The sequence below is a fragment of the Rutidosis leptorrhynchoides genome, chromosome 11 (assembly GCF_046630445.1).
Source record: "Rutidosis leptorrhynchoides isolate AG116_Rl617_1_P2 chromosome 11, CSIRO_AGI_Rlap_v1, whole genome shotgun sequence".
Lineage (NCBI taxonomy): Eukaryota > Viridiplantae > Streptophyta > Magnoliopsida > Asterales > Asteraceae > Rutidosis > Rutidosis leptorrhynchoides.
The window spans coordinates 366,931,046-366,951,276 of NC_092343.1; the positions used below are offsets into that span (position 1 = coordinate 366,931,046).

General features: G+C 34.3%; 2 protein-coding genes across 3 annotated transcripts; both read right to left on the reverse strand.

Moving 5' to 3' along the window:
• Positions 1-1,157: 1,157 nt before the first annotated feature.
• LOC139877584 (uncharacterized) lies at positions 1,158-5,320 on the reverse strand. 2 transcript variants are annotated; one of them, XM_071865019.1, is made up of 5 exons: positions 4,827-5,320; positions 4,096-4,251; positions 3,041-3,679; positions 1,441-2,440; positions 1,158-1,275 (listed from the first exon to the last, which is right to left on the reverse strand). In XM_071865019.1, exons 1-4 carry the CDS (start codon positions 5,145-5,147, stop codon positions 1,448-1,450), a joined length of 2,109 nt encoding a protein of 702 aa, XP_071721120.1. In that variant the 5' UTR covers positions 5,148-5,320; the 3' UTR covers positions 1,158-1,275; positions 1,441-1,447. The 2 variants fall into 2 exon arrangements, with proteins under 2 accessions (XP_071721120.1, XP_071721119.1); XM_071865018.1 differs by lacking the exon at positions 1,158-1,275 and having other exon boundaries at positions 1,406-2,440.
• A 5,104-nt stretch (positions 5,321-10,424) lies between these two features.
• Positions 10,425-16,252, reverse strand: LOC139877586 (calcium-dependent protein kinase 20-like). The gene is made up of 8 exons (XM_071865020.1): positions 15,724-16,252; positions 14,998-15,624; positions 13,385-13,528; positions 13,117-13,269; positions 12,923-13,038; positions 12,154-12,321; positions 11,036-11,260; positions 10,425-10,738 (listed from the first exon to the last, which is right to left on the reverse strand). Exons 1-8 carry the CDS (start codon positions 15,857-15,859, stop codon positions 10,655-10,657), a joined length of 1,653 nt encoding a protein of 550 aa, XP_071721121.1. The 5' UTR covers positions 15,860-16,252; the 3' UTR covers positions 10,425-10,654.
• Positions 16,253-20,231: the final 3,979 nt, after the last annotated feature.

Sequence of the window (20,231 nt, forward strand, 5' to 3'; positions counted from 1 at the left end):
GAAAGTTTAGGGGTGAACGGAGATGTAAGGATTGGATGCATGTTTGAAGAATCGATTGTGAAAGCAGTTTCCGGTGATTATTGCCGGAGAAGAAACGTTATCGGTGATTGTTGGGAAGGTGAGAGAGAGAATTCATCAAGTCAAACTTTTACAGGTAAATTGTGTTATATCACCTTATCAGTGAATCGTGTGTTTCATGGTTTTTGCCAACTAGTTTTGGGTTAACGTGTTTCATTTTAACACAAACATAAAGTTGTAAAGCTGATGCTTATTCAATCTGTATAGTTCATGTTGTATCCATAGTTCGTATTGTATACATATTGACTAGATTTCTTCCAAATCAACTAAAGATGGTTATTAAATCCGATTTTTAGTTTAAAGATTTAATCTTGTTAATGTGAATCAAACTCGGATGTATAGATACAAAAATGGAAAATGGCATACAAGAATCAAACAATAGGTTACTTGGGATTTTTCCCCATACAGAAGTGAAGCATCTTTCCTTTCCACATGCACAAAGACCACAAGAAAGATGGACTTTACACTTTACTTACCTCCATATCCATCAAAAATCAAAATCTTAATGTACCAACACACACAAACAAACAAAAAAAAAAAGGAATTTTATTTTTATCACAAACCAAGAACACTATACCAATCCCTCAAAATTTAAGAATATATAGGGAACTTAAAAAGTTTCTTTTTTCCTTCTTAAGCTACACACCAACAAACACTTTATCAAAAAAATATGAATTGTATACATCCACTAGCCACACTTTAGGTGCTTAATGTATACCTATTATTTTATGAGATGCAAGTCAATCTATTATTTTATGAGATACAAGTCAATGTAGCATAACATTATCACGAGAACTAATTCGTCAATTTTAAGGTTGTGAGTTCGAATCTTGCCGTGGACTATTTGTAAATGTGTGTTTGTCGTTCTAAAGAAAATGTTTATAAATTCAAGATTAAAATTGATAGATCCACCATCTTTAGCATTGATGTGTACAACCTATCAACGCGAAAAGAAAATCTATCAACAAAATTGGTATTCAAATTTATAAATTATAACATTAAAAATTAAAAAATACAATCAAAATGGATATAATCCTACACTTTTAGGAAAACGGAAAGATTGACATAGTTTTGATAACAACATTAGAACAAAAACAGATTTCTATCAAACAGTAACAACTAAATAAGTTATATTACTATTAAACATCAAAAGTTAGACATATACACAGTTGGCTTTATCAAACTGTTCCCTAATCCCTACCATAAAACAAGGGAAAAGTCAACACAAAAAGTCAAACTTTCCAACCCATCTACATTTTACCCTTAAACAAAAAACAGTCAATAACAAAAAACATTAGAGTAAAAAAGTAGTTGTTGTTGTATTAGAGTAAAAAAGTTAGAAACTTTAGCCCTATAACTCACGGAGCATCTACGTGGCAGTCTCTTTTACTGATGCTGCTGACGTGGCAGCCACCTGGATACCGTCTGCAGCAGCAGTGTAGTGGAATTCGATCTGTAACCTTTGATGAAGTGGCGTCGAAGAAGAAACCAAACCTTTCTTGATATCCGTTTGCAGTTCCCTTATCGGTATCGCAGCTAAAAAATTCTTGATATAATCCTTGCAAGATTCTTTCCCATAGCAAATAACCTCGTTTTCTTCCGTTGACTTTTCCGTAGAACCCTCGACATCACTGACGTGTTCCGCTGCCTGAGGCTCGGGCAGTTTGAAAATTGCTGAACTTCGATCAAACTTCAAGATATAAGCTTGATTACACCCTTCAAAAAGACGTTCACCTAACGTGTCGATAATATAATAAGCATCCGAGTCAACTTTCAGCACGAAAAAATGATCATTCCAGCTCACTATATAAACTCGAGGTTCACGTTCGCCATCGTTGGACGCTTCCGCTTCACAACTAATCTCATCCCACATGTTATCGAACGACATCGCTCCATGTAAAAAGTCAAAACTACCCTCGCTTACATCATCAGGATGAAAAAAACTAACAAATGACTTCCCCGGAATAACGACTATTGGACGTAAACCAGCTTCGAGAATGGTTTCGAGATCAAAATGCGTATCGGGAAATCGAATGATGTAATTTTCATTATCACAAAGACGTCTCCACTCGTACGAACCTTCTCGTATGAGCGTATCGAATTGCGATTTAATTGGCATTAAATGGCGATTTTTTTGAAACCAATCGGCTATTACTGCCACGAGGGCGGTACATGCGCTCTCTCCTGCCGCTTGTTCGCTTCTTTGATCGATGGACGCGAAGAAGATGTGCGTCGTAAGCTTCATGCACCCGTCACGGCTGATAATTTCCCTTTGTTCCCAGTTCCCGACTGCAAAACTGTCGTCTCCAAACTCAGATACAGAATGTCGGTTCACACACGAATCTTCATCAGATTTATGCATCTGCTAGTGAAACAATTTCATACAGTACATCAGAATATGATATGATATGATTCTATATGTTAAATTAATAACCATAACCATATTTTTTAAACAAGATACGAAATTGAGCATTACCATAGTGTGAAAGAAATGACGAATTTTAGACAAATAATATAAATGCCAAAGATGCAGAGCTTTTTTATTGTGCATTTTAATAAAAAAGCAGAAAGCTGTTTTTTCAAAAGAAAAAAAATGTAGTACATTAACAAGATGGTTTAAAAAACCCAATCAGAGGTAAACAGAGTTGCAGAACTCGAAATTACTCAGCGAGTACTCAGTTTTTGCAACTCGGAGGTACTAGGCGAGAACACGGTCAAACTTGGTCAAATTCGGCTAAAACATGGGATTACTCGGAAAATCAGTCAAAACTCCACCAAAACTCGACATTACTCGGTCAAAATAGGTGAAACTCAAACTTGGTCAACATCCGAGTACTCCCAAGTACTCCAAGATTGTCGAGTACTCCTTAAAAAGTCTCGACAGAGTACTCCCAGAGTAGCGATTATTGCAACCATGGACGTAAATATTTGGTTCTCAAGTTAAACAGCAAAAAGATTTTACCCCAACTAAAGATTCATCGGAGCTGAGTTGGCGTCGGTCAAAGTCAATATCGTCACCACCTTCTTCAGCATAATCTTTCTTCAAAAGTGGTTCACCCTTTTGTTTCGGTGATTTAAAATCCAATTTTCTTTTCTTCCATGGTAAGATGCTACGTTTTGAATTCTGAATTACACTCGTTTCAGAAACCGAAGCACTCGAATCGTCTTTCGGTGAGCAGCAAACTTCATCAGATTTTTGGTTACTATAGTAAACATTATCCTCAAAAAGAGACCAACCCGCCCAATTTGCATGCGCCAATGACCCGTAGCTAAATGATTTCCGAATATTAGCATTCTCCATTTTGCCCTCGTATGATTCATCAAGTGAATCTGAGTCAGCAAAATTGGGATAGTAGTCACCTTCATCACTCCTGCTTTCGCTAATTTCGTGATCGTGATTATGATTATTCGTACGAGTAGCTTTTTTACCTCTTTTGATAGAGACGTACTCGCGAAAGTTTTTGACTTTTCTTAATCCGGCTTTGAGAGCAGAATGCTCGTCTCTCTCTCCTAATGAAGTTTCTGATGTTTGACTTTGACTTTGACTTTTAGTTGACTCAACTGGTTGAGGTGCTATCAATTCCATCAAGTTTAGTGATATCTGCAACATTCAACACGGATTAAACTTAAAATCTTCTAATGTAGCATAAAATATGTAGCATACTTCAATAACACATGGAGTATTTTCAAAACGGGTAGTGATCCGTACACCACTAAATGCTTTAAAAGATTGTACGGTACAACATTATAATGCATGTTAAGTGGTGCAAGGATAATTTTGGTGGTGTACGAATCATCACCCTATATTTAATCGATGTACATCGATTAATGTAAAAAAGCATGGACTTTTGTTCTACCCCTTTCCTAAAGAAATTTGCAAGAAACTTCATTCTAAAATGTCTAATGGAATTTGCAAATATCTTATATTTTTTGCGACATTAAAGGGCATTACTAATTACTAATTACTAATTACTAATACATTATAGTTAAAAACAATAATGCACTTATAGTACCTACATTTAGAGAAGGACAAGGTTCGGTTGATCCCGAAGAAACAGTTAGCGGAATGTTGAGCTCAAATCCCTCTTGTTTGGGAGAAGAAGCAAATTCAGCAAGATCCAAAGATGCCTTTCCGATTACGGGAACCTTATTCTTCGGTCCCGTAGTTGATCCCTGGTTCAAGGCAAAAAAAATAAAAAAAACAGAAAACAAAAAAAAATAACCAATATATTTAGTAATAGTAAATCTTTTTTTTAAAGCTAAGATTGCATTATTAAGGCCAAATAGCCAAATTATAAATCTTACTACTATAATAAGATCTCCTTCTACCATACATTCTAAACATCCATTTTTTGGGTCAATGAAATTCCAAATGCCATTTGATAACATAGAATCAAATGGTTAAAAGAATCCATTTCAAGCAAGTTACACAAAAACTGTTTATGAATATGTTATTGCAAGATAACATAATTATTGACTAAAATAGGTTACAAAAGTTTCCTAAATTTTGGTAAGAATAATACCTAACCAGTTTCATATAACTCAATTTGAGTTTTCAATCAAAAAGGCTTTTAGGGATCAAATATCTGATGTATGCCTACCACAAAAAGCTACTAATTCACCTAAATTTGTTAGGATACATAAACCAAATCACTAATTAGAATTCATTTTATTATATCTGTAATCTGTAATAATATTAAACCAAAATTTTAACAAGATATTAAAAGATGCAAAATTAAAGAACTCACATTCAAGATTGTGAACCCAATCTCCCAAGGAAGAAATTCATTATCTTTATACCCAGAAAAGGTACAAACTGCAACAAATTCTTGATCCCATAAAACGACACCGTTTTGATCATCAATTTCTCCCATTTTTGTAACATCCCTCTTCACTGTTCTTCTAAATGAACCTAAACTGTTCTTGGGTCCTTTCCATTTGATTTCAACAACCCCATGATCCCACAAAACGACACCGTTTGGATCACAATTCTTCACTACCAATTTCACTTCAAATTTTCTTGACACAATTGGGGGCCATGGCCTCCATTTCATCATCTTAACAACCATTGTATTTCAAGATTTGATGATGGGTTTGTTTGTAATTTGATAAAGATTGAAACTTTACAGATATTTAGGAAGTGGGTGTTGTTTTTTCTTGATCTTTAAATGTTGGTTTTAGGGATCTTTAAAAAAGGTTCAGTGTGGGTTAATTTGTGATCTATATTGATGTTTGAATTTATTTATTTTAAGAAAAGAAAAAAAAAAAAAAAAAAAAAAAAAAGATGGTTAGATTTGAGAATTGGTGAGTTGAATTTGCCGTTGTTTTCAACGTGGATGTATTTGTAGAGACAGCTCATAATTTCATAGAAATGCAGAGTAAGTTAGATTTAGAAAGAAACCATCATGTGTGACATTTTATTAATATATATTTTGTTTTATTTAATATTTAATATATTCTAATATATTCTAATTATTTTTAATATCTTAATCTTAATAAGGAAGGATGTAAATATTTTTAGGGAAATGGCAATTTCTTATAGGAAAACAACTTGAAAATTGAGTGGAAGGACTAAAAATACATGTGGAAATATCAACTCTCTCTTTTCTAGAAGAAGGGCAAAATCCAAAAAAAAGTAATCTATTTTACCATTTTTTCTATTTTAAGTAATCTATTTCATTTCACTACAAAAAAAGGAGTCCTTTTTCAAAAGTTAAGCAAATAAAGGGGTGTCGTTAACTTTCTTCATTAAATGTCATTGTGGCACTCCACGTCACTCAAAGCCGCCAATGTGCCATTTCATGTCACCTATTTTTTTTTCTTCATGTCATCTGTTTACATTTAAGAGCTTTTAAAAAAATCTAAATTAAATGGGTTTCTTCATCTTCGGTCAATCCGATTCTTTTCCAAGATACAGATGACTTCACCGGAAAACGCATGTACGGGTAAATTACACGCCGGATTTTGCAGGGTTCATGAGCGAAAATTAGAGTTACGAAGTTTAGGGTTTATATATTGGGTTGTTGAAATTACGAACAAGGCGATTGATTTTGGATATGAAAAGTCTAAAATGATGAAGAGCACGAAGATGATGAAGAACACAACATCTTAAATAGATCTCAAGAAACCCACTGGTAGGATATATTTTCATGGTGATTCCAAGTAGTACTCATCATCATCATTGCTTCTTAATAAACCAATCAAACTTTGATTTTTGATAAAAGTTGAAATATAGATCTCAAAAACATGTGTAATGTCAATCGTTTACAGTATGCCTTTTTTCCAATCGTTTTTGATTTTGTATATTATGATTTTGAGATATTTTGATATTTTGATACCCTGCATATGATGAAAATAAGAAACCCATTTAGTTTAGATTTTATTTTTTTACAGCTCTTAAATAAACAGGTGACGTGGAAAAAAAATTAGGTGACATGGAACGCCACAATGACATTTAATGAAGAAAGTTAACGACACCCCTTTATTTGCTTAACTTTTGAAAAAGGCCTCCTTTTTTGTAGTGAAATGAAATAGATTACCTAAAACATGAAAAATGGTAAAATATGTTACCTTTTTATGGATTTTGCCCTTTTTAGAATGGCAAACACAAATAATCAATTATACACAGTCTACCACTCAAACTTCAAGATTGAACTTAATTTGATACCGATAAGCTAAAGGCCTTTGTTTTTGAGGTAACAACATAAAATAACATAGTAGCTGTCATATATAGATATTGTTACAAGACGTTAAGACCAGATGTGAAGACATGAGAATGCATATGGATACATTATCACCATAACTCTTTAAATATGTCTATTATGTATTAAAATTGTAAATTAATAATAAATCCTTTAACTATAAATTATTAACATCCTCTAATATTTATATTGATATATTGATATATACATTTTAAAAAATGTCACCTTTTTTCGTAAATCGTGAATTCATCTCTCCTAGACTTGAAATATACTTTGAAGTGTTTAAATAATTAGAAGATAATCTAGTTACAGCCTGTATGTAACAGGATTACATGTAAAACATAATTACACCACGTACATATGAGAACAACCTCCCTTAACCATTTTTGGTGTGAAAAATATTCGAAGAGTGCAAAAGGCATATCCAGTATTTATTATGACATAAAAACGCGTCAAGATTGAGTTTTAGATAAGAGTTCGTGGAGATCCAACATTATCGTCCACTTTATCATTTTAGTTGATTATTTCTACATGATCAAATGTCAAATTATCTATGAGTAAAAACAAAAAAAAATAAATATAAATATTATTCTTATAATAAAAGCTTCATTGATATTTGAGGCTATTTCATATATCTTTTATTCTTTTATTTTTAATTTAATCAATTATACAGAGTCTGCCACTCAAACTTCAAGATTGAACTTAATTTGATACCGATAAGCTAAAGGCCTTTGTTTTTGAGGTAACAACATAAAATAACATAGTAGCCGTCATATATAGATATTGTTACAAGACGTTAAGACCAGATGCGAAGACATGAGAATGCATGTGGATACATTATCACCATAACTCTTTAAATATGTCTATTATGTATTAAAAATTGTAAATAAATAATAAATCCTTTAACTATAAATTATTAACATCCTCTAATATTTATATTGATATATTGATATATACATTTTAAAAAATGTCACCTTTTTTCGTAAATCGTGAATTCATCTCTCCTAGACTTGAAATATACTTTGAAGTGTTTAAATAATTAGAAGATAATCTAGTTACAGCCTGTATGTAACAGGATTACATGTAAAACATAATCGCACCACGTACATATGAGAACAACCTCCCTTAACCATTTTTGGTGTGAAAAATATTCGAAGAGTGCAAAAGGCACATCCAGTATTTATTATGACATAAAAACGCGTCAAGATTGAGTTTTAGATAAGAGTTCATGGAGATCCAACATTATCGTCCACTTTATCATTTTAGTTGATTATTTCTACATGATCAAATGTCAAATTATCTATGAGTAAAAACACAAAAAAATAAATATAAATATTATTCTTATAATAAAAGCTTCATTGATATTTGAGGCTATTTCATATATCTTTTATTCTTTATTTTTAATTTAATATATGAAAAAATGGATGTAGTAGTAATTTATGACCTTTAAATGTAATTGTGTTTTTATAACTATTGTTTACTTGTTTATGTTTGTGTTTATAAAATAGGGCTTAGAGGCGAATTATACTATACGTAAGGTTAGTTTCGACTACAAGTCAATTTGATCATGATAAGAACCGTTTAAGAGTTTTATTTTACAAAGAAATGTAAAATTTTTTTACTAGAAATGGCAGATTATTATTTATTACTAGAAATGGTAAGGTTTCTGGACTAATCGGGAGTGAATATGTTTTACTTTTGTATACGCTCCTTAATTGAAATATTTTGTGACGTATCCAAACATTTCCCTAGTCACCATTAGATATCAACATGAGACTTTTTACAAGGATCTCACGGCCACAACTACTAGGCTCTTAATTATTGTTAAACGATGATCAAGCGTTGACAAAAGAGTATACGACTTGAGTACAAAGTTGGTGATTACAGGATTTGTTGATTGTTTACTCTACGATAAATGTGCAAACCCGATCGAGATTTGGATCTGCGGCAAACAATCGATGGTTAAACTCTCTCTTAATGAGAAATTAGCAATAAAATGGAAAATTTCAATTAGGACCGATTGGAATTTAATAGGAAGTTTTTTAGGTTCAACTGAGATGACTTCTGCAAAGCAAGTTTATTGTGTGTGAAAAAGATGTTCAAATGAGTAGTTAAAAGAAACCCAAATCAAAAAATATTGGTTTTGAGTCAAAGAAGGTGTCAATCAAGTTCGAAAACCCATAAATTAGATCATTGTGAGAATGAACCAAAGGTTGAAGCCAGGACGCTACCGAGGAATATTTGGTCATTAATTTAATTTACAAGCTATTCGCTTGGATATTGCTTATTTGGTTAACATCTTGTCTCAATTTGTGGCTTAGAGATATCAAGGGAGAAATTGTGAGTTCGAGTCTCATAGTTGACAAAAAAAGGTGTGTGCGTTTCCCGTTCCAAATAAAAAAGACAACCCATATGAATGATGTACATCATATCCTTCGGTATTTGAAGCTGAACAAGGCGTGTTGCTCACTCGAACAAATGCTTTCAAATCACTGCCTATTGTGATTCTAATTAGCTTGGGTGTCCTTAATACACTTTTCTCCAGAACATGCTACATTATTCTTCACGGAGTTGCACCAATTTCATGGAATATCGAGAAATGGTCCGTTGTTTCCATTTGAATGTTGAGATTGAATACCGCTCCATGGCTTCAACCGGGTCAGATGTTTATTAAAAGATTTTAACAGTGCTTAAGCTGTTTAACTCCGTTGTTTTGTGATAATCAGGCAACTCGACACATAGCAAACAATGTTGTGTTTCATGAACGTACCAAGCATGTTGAAATTAATTGTTACTCCGTACTTTGTTCGTGAACGAATCGAATATCAAAAACACAACCAACTACAGTCAAAATCAAAATGCAAATTGTTGATCTTCTTACAAAGGACAGGGACTCGACACTCAACGACTTAGTTCCTACTTGACAAGTTGCACTTAAATCTCCATGCTTCGACTTGAGGGGAGTTATTGGAATTCAAATATCTTCCATATATCTCCTTATCTTGAGGCTTAAGTATATGAGTATTCTTATTATTTGTGTTGTTCTACAATCCTAGTTTATCCCTTAAAGCTTCGTATATATAGGTTGATTGTGGTGAATGATAAAATAAGAACTTTTCATTCAGTTACATTCTATACAAGATGATCGCTTGATGTCATGATATTATTACAAGAAGTTGCATGTTCAAACGTCAAAAGCACTACGCAGCATGAAGTAGTCACTGGAAAGGGTTTCGAAAATGGTCACATATAATAACTTGCATAGACCACGTACATTTAAGTAAAAATACTAATCCTTCACAGTAAAAATATTAATCCTTCCGGATAACCTGAACAGTAAAAAGCAAATCAATTTACCCATTTTTTCAATATTAACTAATTGTTTCCTGAAGATATTTAAGGTGAATTATGGTGTCATTTATGCCTTCGGTTTTTAGGGATAACAGATATAAACTGTATCATCTCGTCAACTAACTGAGTAATAAGAGCTGAACCGAGAGCCCAGTGTGCTCCAACTGTTACGATACGTTCTTATATGATAACAGCGCTTCAACAAAGTAATATTCAAACTCTCGATTTTTATCAGAAATGATGATTGAAATGAAAGCATAAAGTGAAATCAAACATCTAACACATTACCTGATAATGAAAAAATTCGAAAAGAAAAAAAGGTGGTTCCTAGCTTTTCATAAGTAATAACTATACATCAAATTTTGAGACCGAAAACAATAAAAGAATGGCCTAACTCTAATTACAACAGTGGTGGATAATGTATCTTTACAAAGATGACGAATTGCTAGTTCGGATATTTCAAATAAACTAAAAAATAAATGAAGAAGAAGAAAAAAAACGGTGAATAATAATGATTTACTGTTCTACCTTAATCGAAGGCTAAAATTCTTTCCAAAGTCGCCCTCTTTCATCATTGCCACAAATTCACTATAATCTATCCGTCCGTCCTGAAATTGTAGAAACAAACCGGGTCAAACATTTGAAACATAGTTAAAATGGAGCGGGTCAAACGTAACATGAAATTAATTTAAGTGCTTGCAAGTTACATCTTAAATTGCTTTTTTAAGAATATAAAAGGATAAAGAATGTTTACGGGCAGGCCCAGCCCGTTTTTACCCGTGAAAGAAATTTACCAGTTTGGGCCTGGGCCCGTTATTCACCCGCCCAATTTGTCACCTTCAGCGAATTCGTAAAGGATACTAAGAGGTGAAAATAAATAATGAAATTAGATATAAATGATGTACATTATCTTTATCGATGTCACTCATGACATCATCAAGGTGTATATCACCCAAACCAAATTTCTCAAACGCCTGTTGGAGCTCATCTGCAGTGATATATCCACTACCATCTTTATCAAAGTATGAAAACGCAGCGTACATATGATCTTCCTTATGGATTTTATTCATGTGGAGCATTGCAGCAACAAATTCCCCATAATCTATGGTCCCACTATTGTCGATGTCGGCCTAAAATATTAGTGAAATAAATAATAACTAATTAATTTAATTGAAAATTAAAGTTCAATCATGCTATAAAGATACGCCCTTGTACGATTAGTATCGAGGTGGATAATGCGCAATTCAGTTGGGTTGAGTATGATGTCAATAAGCTTTCAGGTCAAAATGGGTAGTTTTATATGTTTTAAAAGACAAAATTACATGAATAGTCCCTGTGGTTTGTATGAAATTGCACTCAAAGTCCCTAACCTTTTTTTTACTCCTCGTCCTGATGGTTTCAATCTTTGGCACAAATAGTCCGTCCGACTCACAATTGGCATCATCTAGGTGGAATATGGGTGGTTCATTTGGGTTGGGTAGGATGTCAATAAGCTTTCAGGTCAAAATGGGTAGTTTTATATATTTTAAAAAACAAAATTACATGGATAGTCCCTGTGTTTTGTATGAAAATGCACTCCGAGTCCCTAAACTTTTTTTTTTACTCCTCGTCCCGATGGTTTCAATCTTTGCATGGATAGTACCTCCGACTAACGATTAGTATCATCTAGGTGGTATACGGGTGGTTCATTTGGGTTGGTAGGGTGTCAATAAGCTTTCAGGTCAAAATGGGTAGTTTTATATGTTATAAAAGACAAAATTACACGGATAGTCCCGTGGTTTGTATAAAGTTGCACTCCGAGTCTCTAAACATTTTTATCACTCCTAGTCCTCCTGATGGTTTCAATTTTTTGCAAGGATAGTCCCTCTGGTTGACGATCGTTAAACTTTTCCGTTAAGTCATGGCATGTTTGAGGATTTCACTAATTAGCTAGCTATCATAGTATCATGCTTTCATGAAATATGTACTTTAAAGTTCAAATCATGTAGACTACTTGGTAAAAACATATTGTAATGATATTTACCGCTTCCATTAAGTGAACGATTTCTGAATCATTCAAATTGGCGCCAACTTTTTCCAAGCCTTTCTTTAGTTCCTCCAATGTGATCTGGCCGCTACCATCGGCATCTATCATTTTGAACATTTCTTTTAGCCCAGCTATTTCTTCTTCAGATAAACTCTCGGCGATAACCTGAAAATCAAGCGAAAGGTTGTTTAATCATAAAGTGAAGCCAGTGTTGCAGAACTCGGCGTGTACTCAGTTTTTGCAACTCAGGGAGAACTCAGCGAGTACTCGGTCAAACCTGGTCAAACTTGGAATTTCTCGGAAAATCGGTGAAAATTCGGTCAATAATCGGTATTATTCAGATAATTGGTCAAAAAGTGAAGCCAGTGTTGCAGAACGCGGAATTACTCTACGAGTACTCGGTTTTTGCAACTTGTCAAGTACTCGGTCAAACTTGGTCAAATACGGTCAAACTCGGAATTACTCAAAAATTGGTCAAATACGGTCAAAATTCGTAAAAAACTTGGTCAAAACTCTGGATTACTCAGAAATCAATCAAAACTCGGTCAGAATCAGTCAAAGTCAAATTTGGTCAACATCCGAGTACTCGTACTCCCCAAATTGCCGACTACTCCCTAAAAAGTCCCGACCGAGTAATGCCTGAGTAGCGAGTTTTGCAACCGTGAGTGAAGCAGCTATTAATTCAACACAACCATATAATATACACTATCGATTATGGCAAAAAGATTGCGAAGAGATTATAGTAAAAAAAAAAAAAAAATCTCACTCTGATAGCTATCTTCTTAATTTTGTTCATGGCAGAGAATTGCTTGAGACGAGAAAGAACAGCAGAATCAAGAGGTTTATCAGGAGCTGTACCGTTATCTTGAACCCAAGGGTGCCCTACAAGAAAATATAATGGTGATCAAAAACACATTACATGTTTGACTAGTCAAAATGAAATAAAGTTTTAAAACACACGAAGGACTTCAGGTGCTGTAAGTCGCCTTTTGGGATCTCTGACCAGCATTTTTCGAACCAAATCTTTTGCACTCTCAGATATGCTTGGCCATGGTTCTGAAGCAAAGTCAAGATCACCTTTCAACACCTGCTCGAATATTCCTTGTTCCGTTTCTGATTAAGCTCAGAATTCAACAACAAAAAGTAAATGCAACTATAAGATTAAATCATTATGAATGATGAATATTAGCTATTAAAAGACAGAAGTGGAAAAAGATCAGATTTTTACCATCCCAGAATGGTGGGACCCCACATAGTAAAATATATATGATAACGCCTGCACTCCAAATATCACATTCTTGACTATAAAATTTACGCAGTACTTCTGGTGCCACGTAATAAGGGCTCCCGACCATATCAGTGAACATCTCACCTAAATGGATACATATAAGAAATATCACTTCAGTTTGGGAGGAGTCCTTATAATAGAAGCTATATGAAGAACAAAGAAATGTAAATTGATACAAAAACTTAAGATGTTCACTGCAGTTAAACTGTGGAAGGCAATGCTAATTTATTTTTTTCAACGGCAAACACACGCACCCATTTTTTCCACGAGGGGACTCGAACTCATAACCTCAAGGTTAATGAGACTCAAACTTATCATTTCAAACTCATCATTTCAAACTTAGTGAAAGGCTACAGCCAAGTTGTTTTAAGCTGTAAGGTAATGTTCAAGAGTTATTGAACACATTCAAGCCTCAACATCGATAAACCAAACTATTACACACTTCAGGAAACCCCTGCTTAGGGTGTGTTTGATAAAACAGAATGATTGAGCGCAGAATGATTCATAATCTGAATGATTCAAAGGTTCTGGAAGAAAGTGGTTATGAATGACAATAAGTTGTTTAACGTTTTAAATGAATTAAAAAAAAAATCAATATACTTGTTTGATAAGTGTTCAGGATGTAATTTAAGTAGGGGATTACAGAAAATATAGGTGCTTAATGGTTAAGATAATGTTTTAACTCTGAATGGTTCAACACTGAAGGCTAAACCATTCAGTATGATATGTCATTCAGAGGTCAAAAATAAACACGCTGAATACTGAATTGCTCAGCATTCAACACTGAACCATTCAATTAAGAGGTAAACATACCCTTAGACCTGCAGGACTGATTTACCCGACAGAACATGTTCACTAGAAGTGGAAAAGGCAATGAATAAGAAAAGAAGAAAAAAAACATGCGGGACAAAACACTTCAAAGCATGCTAAAAAGATGGAACCACATGAAAAAATCCGATTAACTAGTAACAAGTAGAAAGAAAACCTAGGATCAAAATGTGTATGTTTGGCAGGGACACCCCGACCCTATGTTTCCTTTGGAAACCCACCAGAACCACCCCGAAAGAGTCGGATGCTGTAAAATTACCTCCACCGGGTCCCCACACATGTGACATGAGCAATCATCATCGCCTAGCTAACAAACTTTTAGGCAATGTCAAACACATGGTAAATGATAGGTTCATAAAGGGAGAAAAGAGTGACATTATAACATTCACTAACAACCATCAACCTAAAAAACACAAATAGATACTTATATGAATTCATGTAGCACTTTTGAGAGGATCCAATGTCTTTAGCCACCAACTGAGCGATATATCTTTCATTTAAATAAATACACTTCATTTCATTCAACGATATGCTTCTTATTAAACATTATACGTCATTAGATTTCCTGTTACTCATTGCTTCATACAGTTCTGCTGCTTATACAGTCAGAGAAGCTGATAACTTACCAAAATCAACTTTCTTATATGATTCCACACATTTCTTAATAACCATAACCATAAATAATTAAAACATAAAATAAAAAAAATAAAAACTTAACGAAATACCTGGCTTAAAAAACATTGAAAGACCAAAGTCAATCGTTTTAAGGGGAGCCTCTTCTTGCTCATTAATAAACAGAAAATTTTCAGGTTTCAAGTCTCTATGCATAACCCCTAACGAGTGACACGCTTCAACAACCCCAACGATAATCCTAGTCAGCTCAGCAGCCTTCTTCTCCGTATAATGCCCTCGTTGTATAATCCTATCAAACAATTCCCCACCTGCACAAAGTTCCATTACAACATGAACAGCAACCGCATCCTCATAAGCACCCACAATCGATATCACATTCGGATGCCCTGCTAAATGATGCATTATCTGTATCTCCCTTCTAACATCTTCTACATCCTCTTTCGTAGTCAACTTCCTTTTCGCTATCGACTTACACGCAAATTCCTTTCCGGTTTCTTTCTCTACACACAAAAGCGTTGTCCCAAATTGACCTTGCCCTAATTTCTTCCCCAAACTATAAATCTCCTTCATATTTTCAGTTCGCCTCTGCAATACCGAATTCTGAACTCCAAAACTCTGCACTCGTTTGATATTACCTTGTGCCGCCTTCGGTTTATCCTCCGGTGCATTAACCTCCGTTTGCACCTGAACGTTTTCGACCGCTCTCGATGTCTCCTGACCTGGCATTTTAACAGTATCAGGCCGTGTACTTTGCACAAAATATGATTTTTCAAATGCTTTATATTTCATATCATTCGATTTATTATCATTATTCTTACCTTTGGTTGATTGTTCATTTGAATTTGAAGGCGGTTGCGTGTTTTCGGCCGGTCGACCCTTCCAAACGGCAGCTGTAACAGATTGTAGGAACCCACTACGTCCTGTATTAGGACCTTTATTATGATTATTTCCCATTGCACCAGATACGAAACCCTAACCCTAACAAATTCAAATTGTTACAACATCATTTCAAATTGCAATTGATGCTACAATGTCGTCACACAGCTACGGATATATAATCCGATAATTTAATTATACGTTAAACATGTAGCATATGCAATATATTGGCGGTTAGGTATGAGAATGAAATTTGAGATTATTGCGTATTTAAACATGAAATTGAGGGAATTGTGTAGTAATTGTGTAGCGAATTGAACGTTAGTGACGATTAGAAACCCTAATTCCTGAAATTGGGAGAATATTTATCGAAGTGGAAATTAGGGAAAATGAGATGACTGGAAATGGAGGGAGAGAAATTGGGGGGAAATGAAACAGCGTTTGGGAAGATGGTAACTGAGTTAACTCGTCGAATTCCGTTTTAGTTGTAACAGAATTTTAAACGGAAATTTTTAAATAGACAAAAATTAGTTATTTGTTCTCGTTGACCTAAAACTTTTATTTTTTTCTTCGTTGATATCTCGAAGTATTAAAATATCCCACATTAAAATATCCCACATGGATGAGCTTGAAATTAACGATCTTTAGTATTTTTTTCGTTAAGTGAAATCATGTATGTGACATGTGAGGGTATTTTCGTCAATTCACATTTTTTTTTTACTTCTCTTTCATCTCTATCTTCTATAATTCAAGGTCTTCTATAATTCACATTTACTTTTTACTTCTCTTTCATTTTCATCTTCTATACTTCGTTAGCTTTATTGGCCTTAAACTTTTCTTTCATATGTAATTCTTGTTGACAATTTTTTCTAAACTGCCACGTGCATAATTTAAAAATAACACCACTTACACAAATATTAACCGGGAAGACACATTCTTTTCAAGCTAAAAGCAATTTTTCAAGTTCACATATATATTATAAATGACCTAAATTGTAGAAGGAATTAGATCCGTGACTGGACTTTTTCGAAAAGGTCTTTTAATAACCTACTGAGCTGGTATGTTTGGTGAATTTTTGTTTATTTTTGAGTAAATTATACGTAATTGAAGCGAGGTGTTTTGAGCAGAATTTTTTTGAACATTATTTTCAAAAACATGACTTTGAAACACAGTGGAATAATTGAACCCGAGTCTTTAGAGATTGTGATACAACTATGTTAATACATATCTCTTAGTATTGTGTGTTCGCTAAACGATCATTTCTACTCTAGGTTGAGTTCCTTGTTCACACGTTTACACGTTTGTTTGTAAACTTTTGTTGCGCACCCAAATGTGTGTTTATAGCCCCACATTTTAAACTTTACATTTTTTGGGGATGAGAATACACACACTTTTATGTTTATTATACTAAGTACATACTCTATGCATGAGTTGTGACCGAAAAGCCCTTAGTTCAGGTAACACTTAATTACCGGCAGTGTTGTAAATCTCTCGAGATCTCCCCCGAGATCTCGTTTTTAGAAGGCAACCGAGACGAGATGTTCATCTCCCGAGATTTCTCGGTCAATGGGGTTAAAACTTAGTCAAAGCCACGATTTTTCGAATTTTCTTGCTAATTTGTAAGTATTTCTTGTAAAATTCGTAATTTCTAAGATTTTCTCGCTCACTTCTCGGATATTTTTGTAAAATCTCATAAAAACGTATATAATTATACATATATTTATGTTTTTATGTATATTTTTATTAAAAAAAAACTATAAAGTCAACGTAAATCAACGTCCGAGATCTCCCCGAGATTATTTCGAGATGCCGAGATCTCCCTAAAAAAGTTCAAACGAGATCTCCCCGAGATCGGAATTCTCCAACCTTGATTACCGGTTTAGGTAAGAGTGAATTTATTGATAGTTCTATCGGGTTTGACAGCGCGCGGGTTAGTCATGCTAACAGACAACTGACATTTAGTACTTCGTAACTTTCACACCTTGGCTAGTTGTACAAACAAAGGGTACTTTATTATCGTTTTTTAAATGGTGATATCAACATCAAATGTTCTCATTGTCACACCCACACACGCGTTAGGAGGAAACCCAATTCGTGACGATGTTGGCAGTACCATCGAAGGTTAGGAAAACCCCCATAGACCTTCCCACATTGATGTTGGCAGTACCATCAAAGGTTGGAAACTCCCTTCTTGGAGTGAGAATCGAACCTGGGTTGGCAGTACCCCAAGTTGGATTTCACCTCATACCACTCAAGCCAAGCTTCAGTAGTGGTACTTTATTATCGTTAAGCATAGTTATCGAGTGCTCATGGCATAGACTTTTTATGATATTTCCAAACAACTAAATCTCGAGGTCTACTTTTATTTATTGATACCAATAAACCTCTGAACGCACCAACATCCGTGTTGACTTTTTAGCATGTTTTATTCTTAGGTCCTTAGCTTGCTTCCGCACTAGAGGTTGTGTATGACTACATTTCATTGGTGTTCCAGTTCATCTTATTTAAACATTACATTTCACATTGAATTACTTTTAGTACATTTATTCTGATATTTGTATTACTATATTCGAGTAAGCTTATATTTTGAAATTTTTTGAATAAATGAATACGAACTTTTATTAAAACGTCTCATATAGAGGACCTTGACCTTACTTTAAGACCTCTTGCTATCGTGTCACATCATAACGATTTGACAAAGACATTGCACTTTTTGTCATCTAAAACTTGGTATCACCAAGAAGACTTGTAATTTATGAGGGAGGCAGTATTAGTTATAGGTTGCCAAACTTATGTATTGTCATAAAAAATACATGAAATAAAACAATACGGTAAATGATAACATGAGTTTCAAGTTACTTATGTGTTGTTGTCAACATGAATATTGATAAATCATTAAAATATTTATATCATTGTTGGACCCCCCGCCATCCCAAAAAAGCATGCCAGATTCACAAGTCATATGAAGCATGCATAATGGTCGGTTTTTATTTGTCACCCCGGGTGTATTGTTCTTTTAAAGCGGCGGGAAAATTCCTCCACTCCCAATGCATACAATCGATACTCCCGAGCATACCCTTGAAACCATGTCTCTCCTCGTGTGCACTATATAATCGTGCAACATCATGTGCATTGGGAGATCTCATGTATTCACTTTTGTACAAAGTGATGGCACACATACAAAAGTAATCTAGACATATTGCCGACGATTGCTCGCTCATTTTCAAAATATTCACCACAAATATCGAGAGTGGTTCCATACACCAATAGGCGTATAGTCGAAGTAATTTTTTGCAATGTAGTAAAAGTTTGCCTACCGATAACATCATGGCGTTTCGTAAAATAACTAAAATATTCAGGAATATCATCACTAGAGAAATTAGTTATATACCTTGCGCTATTCGGAAGAGTAATTGTATTCGCATGCGGAAACTCCTTTTAAATTTCTTTGGCAGAACTTTGGCGTCTCACAAAAATAATCGTTCCATATTCGTTACGCGGCCTCCTCGCGATCTCTAGGAGTGTAACCTCGAACTCTAAGAATATGCGACGCGAACTCGACTTCGGACTCATCGTCTTCTAATTGTTGAATAAGTTGAACAAATCGCATATCCTCCGAATCAGAAGGGGTACCACGTAAATATGAGCTCATTTATAAAAATGTAAGATTTTATAAAATGTTAATAAAAGTGTAGAGGAATGTATAGTTTGGTGTGTAAAAAATGATAATGGAAATGAGTTTATATCGATAAATTAAAAGGCTTAAAAAAGTATATACATCCGTTACCAACGGGTATATATGTGCAACCAATCAGACGCCGCCACCTAGCACTTGACATTTCGTTTTTGTCCTTCAAAAATTTGACTAACGCCCCGTAGTCAAATTATAGTCAATACGCATAGAGTCGTCAAAGTACTCCAACTCATATGATGTGCCCTTGTTTGACGCCTGGTTAGAATCAGTCTTAGTATCACTAAAAAAATGAGAATTTTTTTGAGAAAAAGTAAAAAATTAATAAATGTGAATCGGGTCCAGTTGATCGGGTTCGAGTTTCCGCGCGAACGTGTGTGTTACGTGTAAATGATGAGGGTCGTTAAAATAAATCATCCGCTAATGCAAAAATCGTCATTCAAAAAAAAAATTGAACCATATGTTATGAAGAATTGGATTTGTCATTTGTATGCGTATTGTACATTCGTTAACTGTAACACCGTATTTTTGTTAAATATACAATGGAAGTCTTGTTTACGAAACAAACCTTCATATACAAACATAAACATAGTTAACAGAACTTCATTTGTAATTAAATTGTTATCAAACAATCGGTGTTACGTTAATATCCAATTTCATATACAAAAGACAAGACATCATAGTTGGCTTTGTCAAACATATCTTCAAACGCCCACTCCCGTCAAACCAGCTACTACGAAGCAAAATCTGGAAGGAAGG

What these genes read in the sequence shown, in the direction of transcription:
- LOC139877584 (XM_071865019.1), bottom strand. Translation starts at nt 5,147, where the DNA reads ATGGTTGTTAAGATGATGAAATGGAGGCCATGGCCCCCAATTGTGTCA. An exon ending in TTGGGTTCACAATCTTGAAT is followed by an intron (nt 4,252 to 4,826) that starts GTGAGTTCTTTA and finishes GCCTTGAACCAG; the next exon opens with GGATCAACTACGGGACCGAA. An exon ending in AACCTTGTCCTTCTCTAAAT is followed by an intron (nt 3,680 to 4,095) that starts GTAGGTACTATA and finishes TGAATGTTGCAG; the next exon opens with ATATCACTAAACTTGATGGA.
- LOC139877586 (XM_071865020.1), bottom strand. Translation starts at nt 15,859, where the DNA reads ATGGGAAATAATCATAATAAAGGTCCTAATACAGGACGTAGTGGGTTC. An exon ending in AAATGAACAATCAACCAAAG is followed by an intron (nt 15,625 to 15,723) that starts GTAAGAATAATG and finishes TTAAAATGCCAG; the next exon opens with GTCAGGAGACATCGAGAGCG. An exon ending in TCGTTCACTTAATGGAAGCG is followed by an intron (nt 11,261 to 12,153) that starts GTAAATATCATT and finishes CTAATATTTTAG; the next exon opens with GCCGACATCGACAATAGTGG.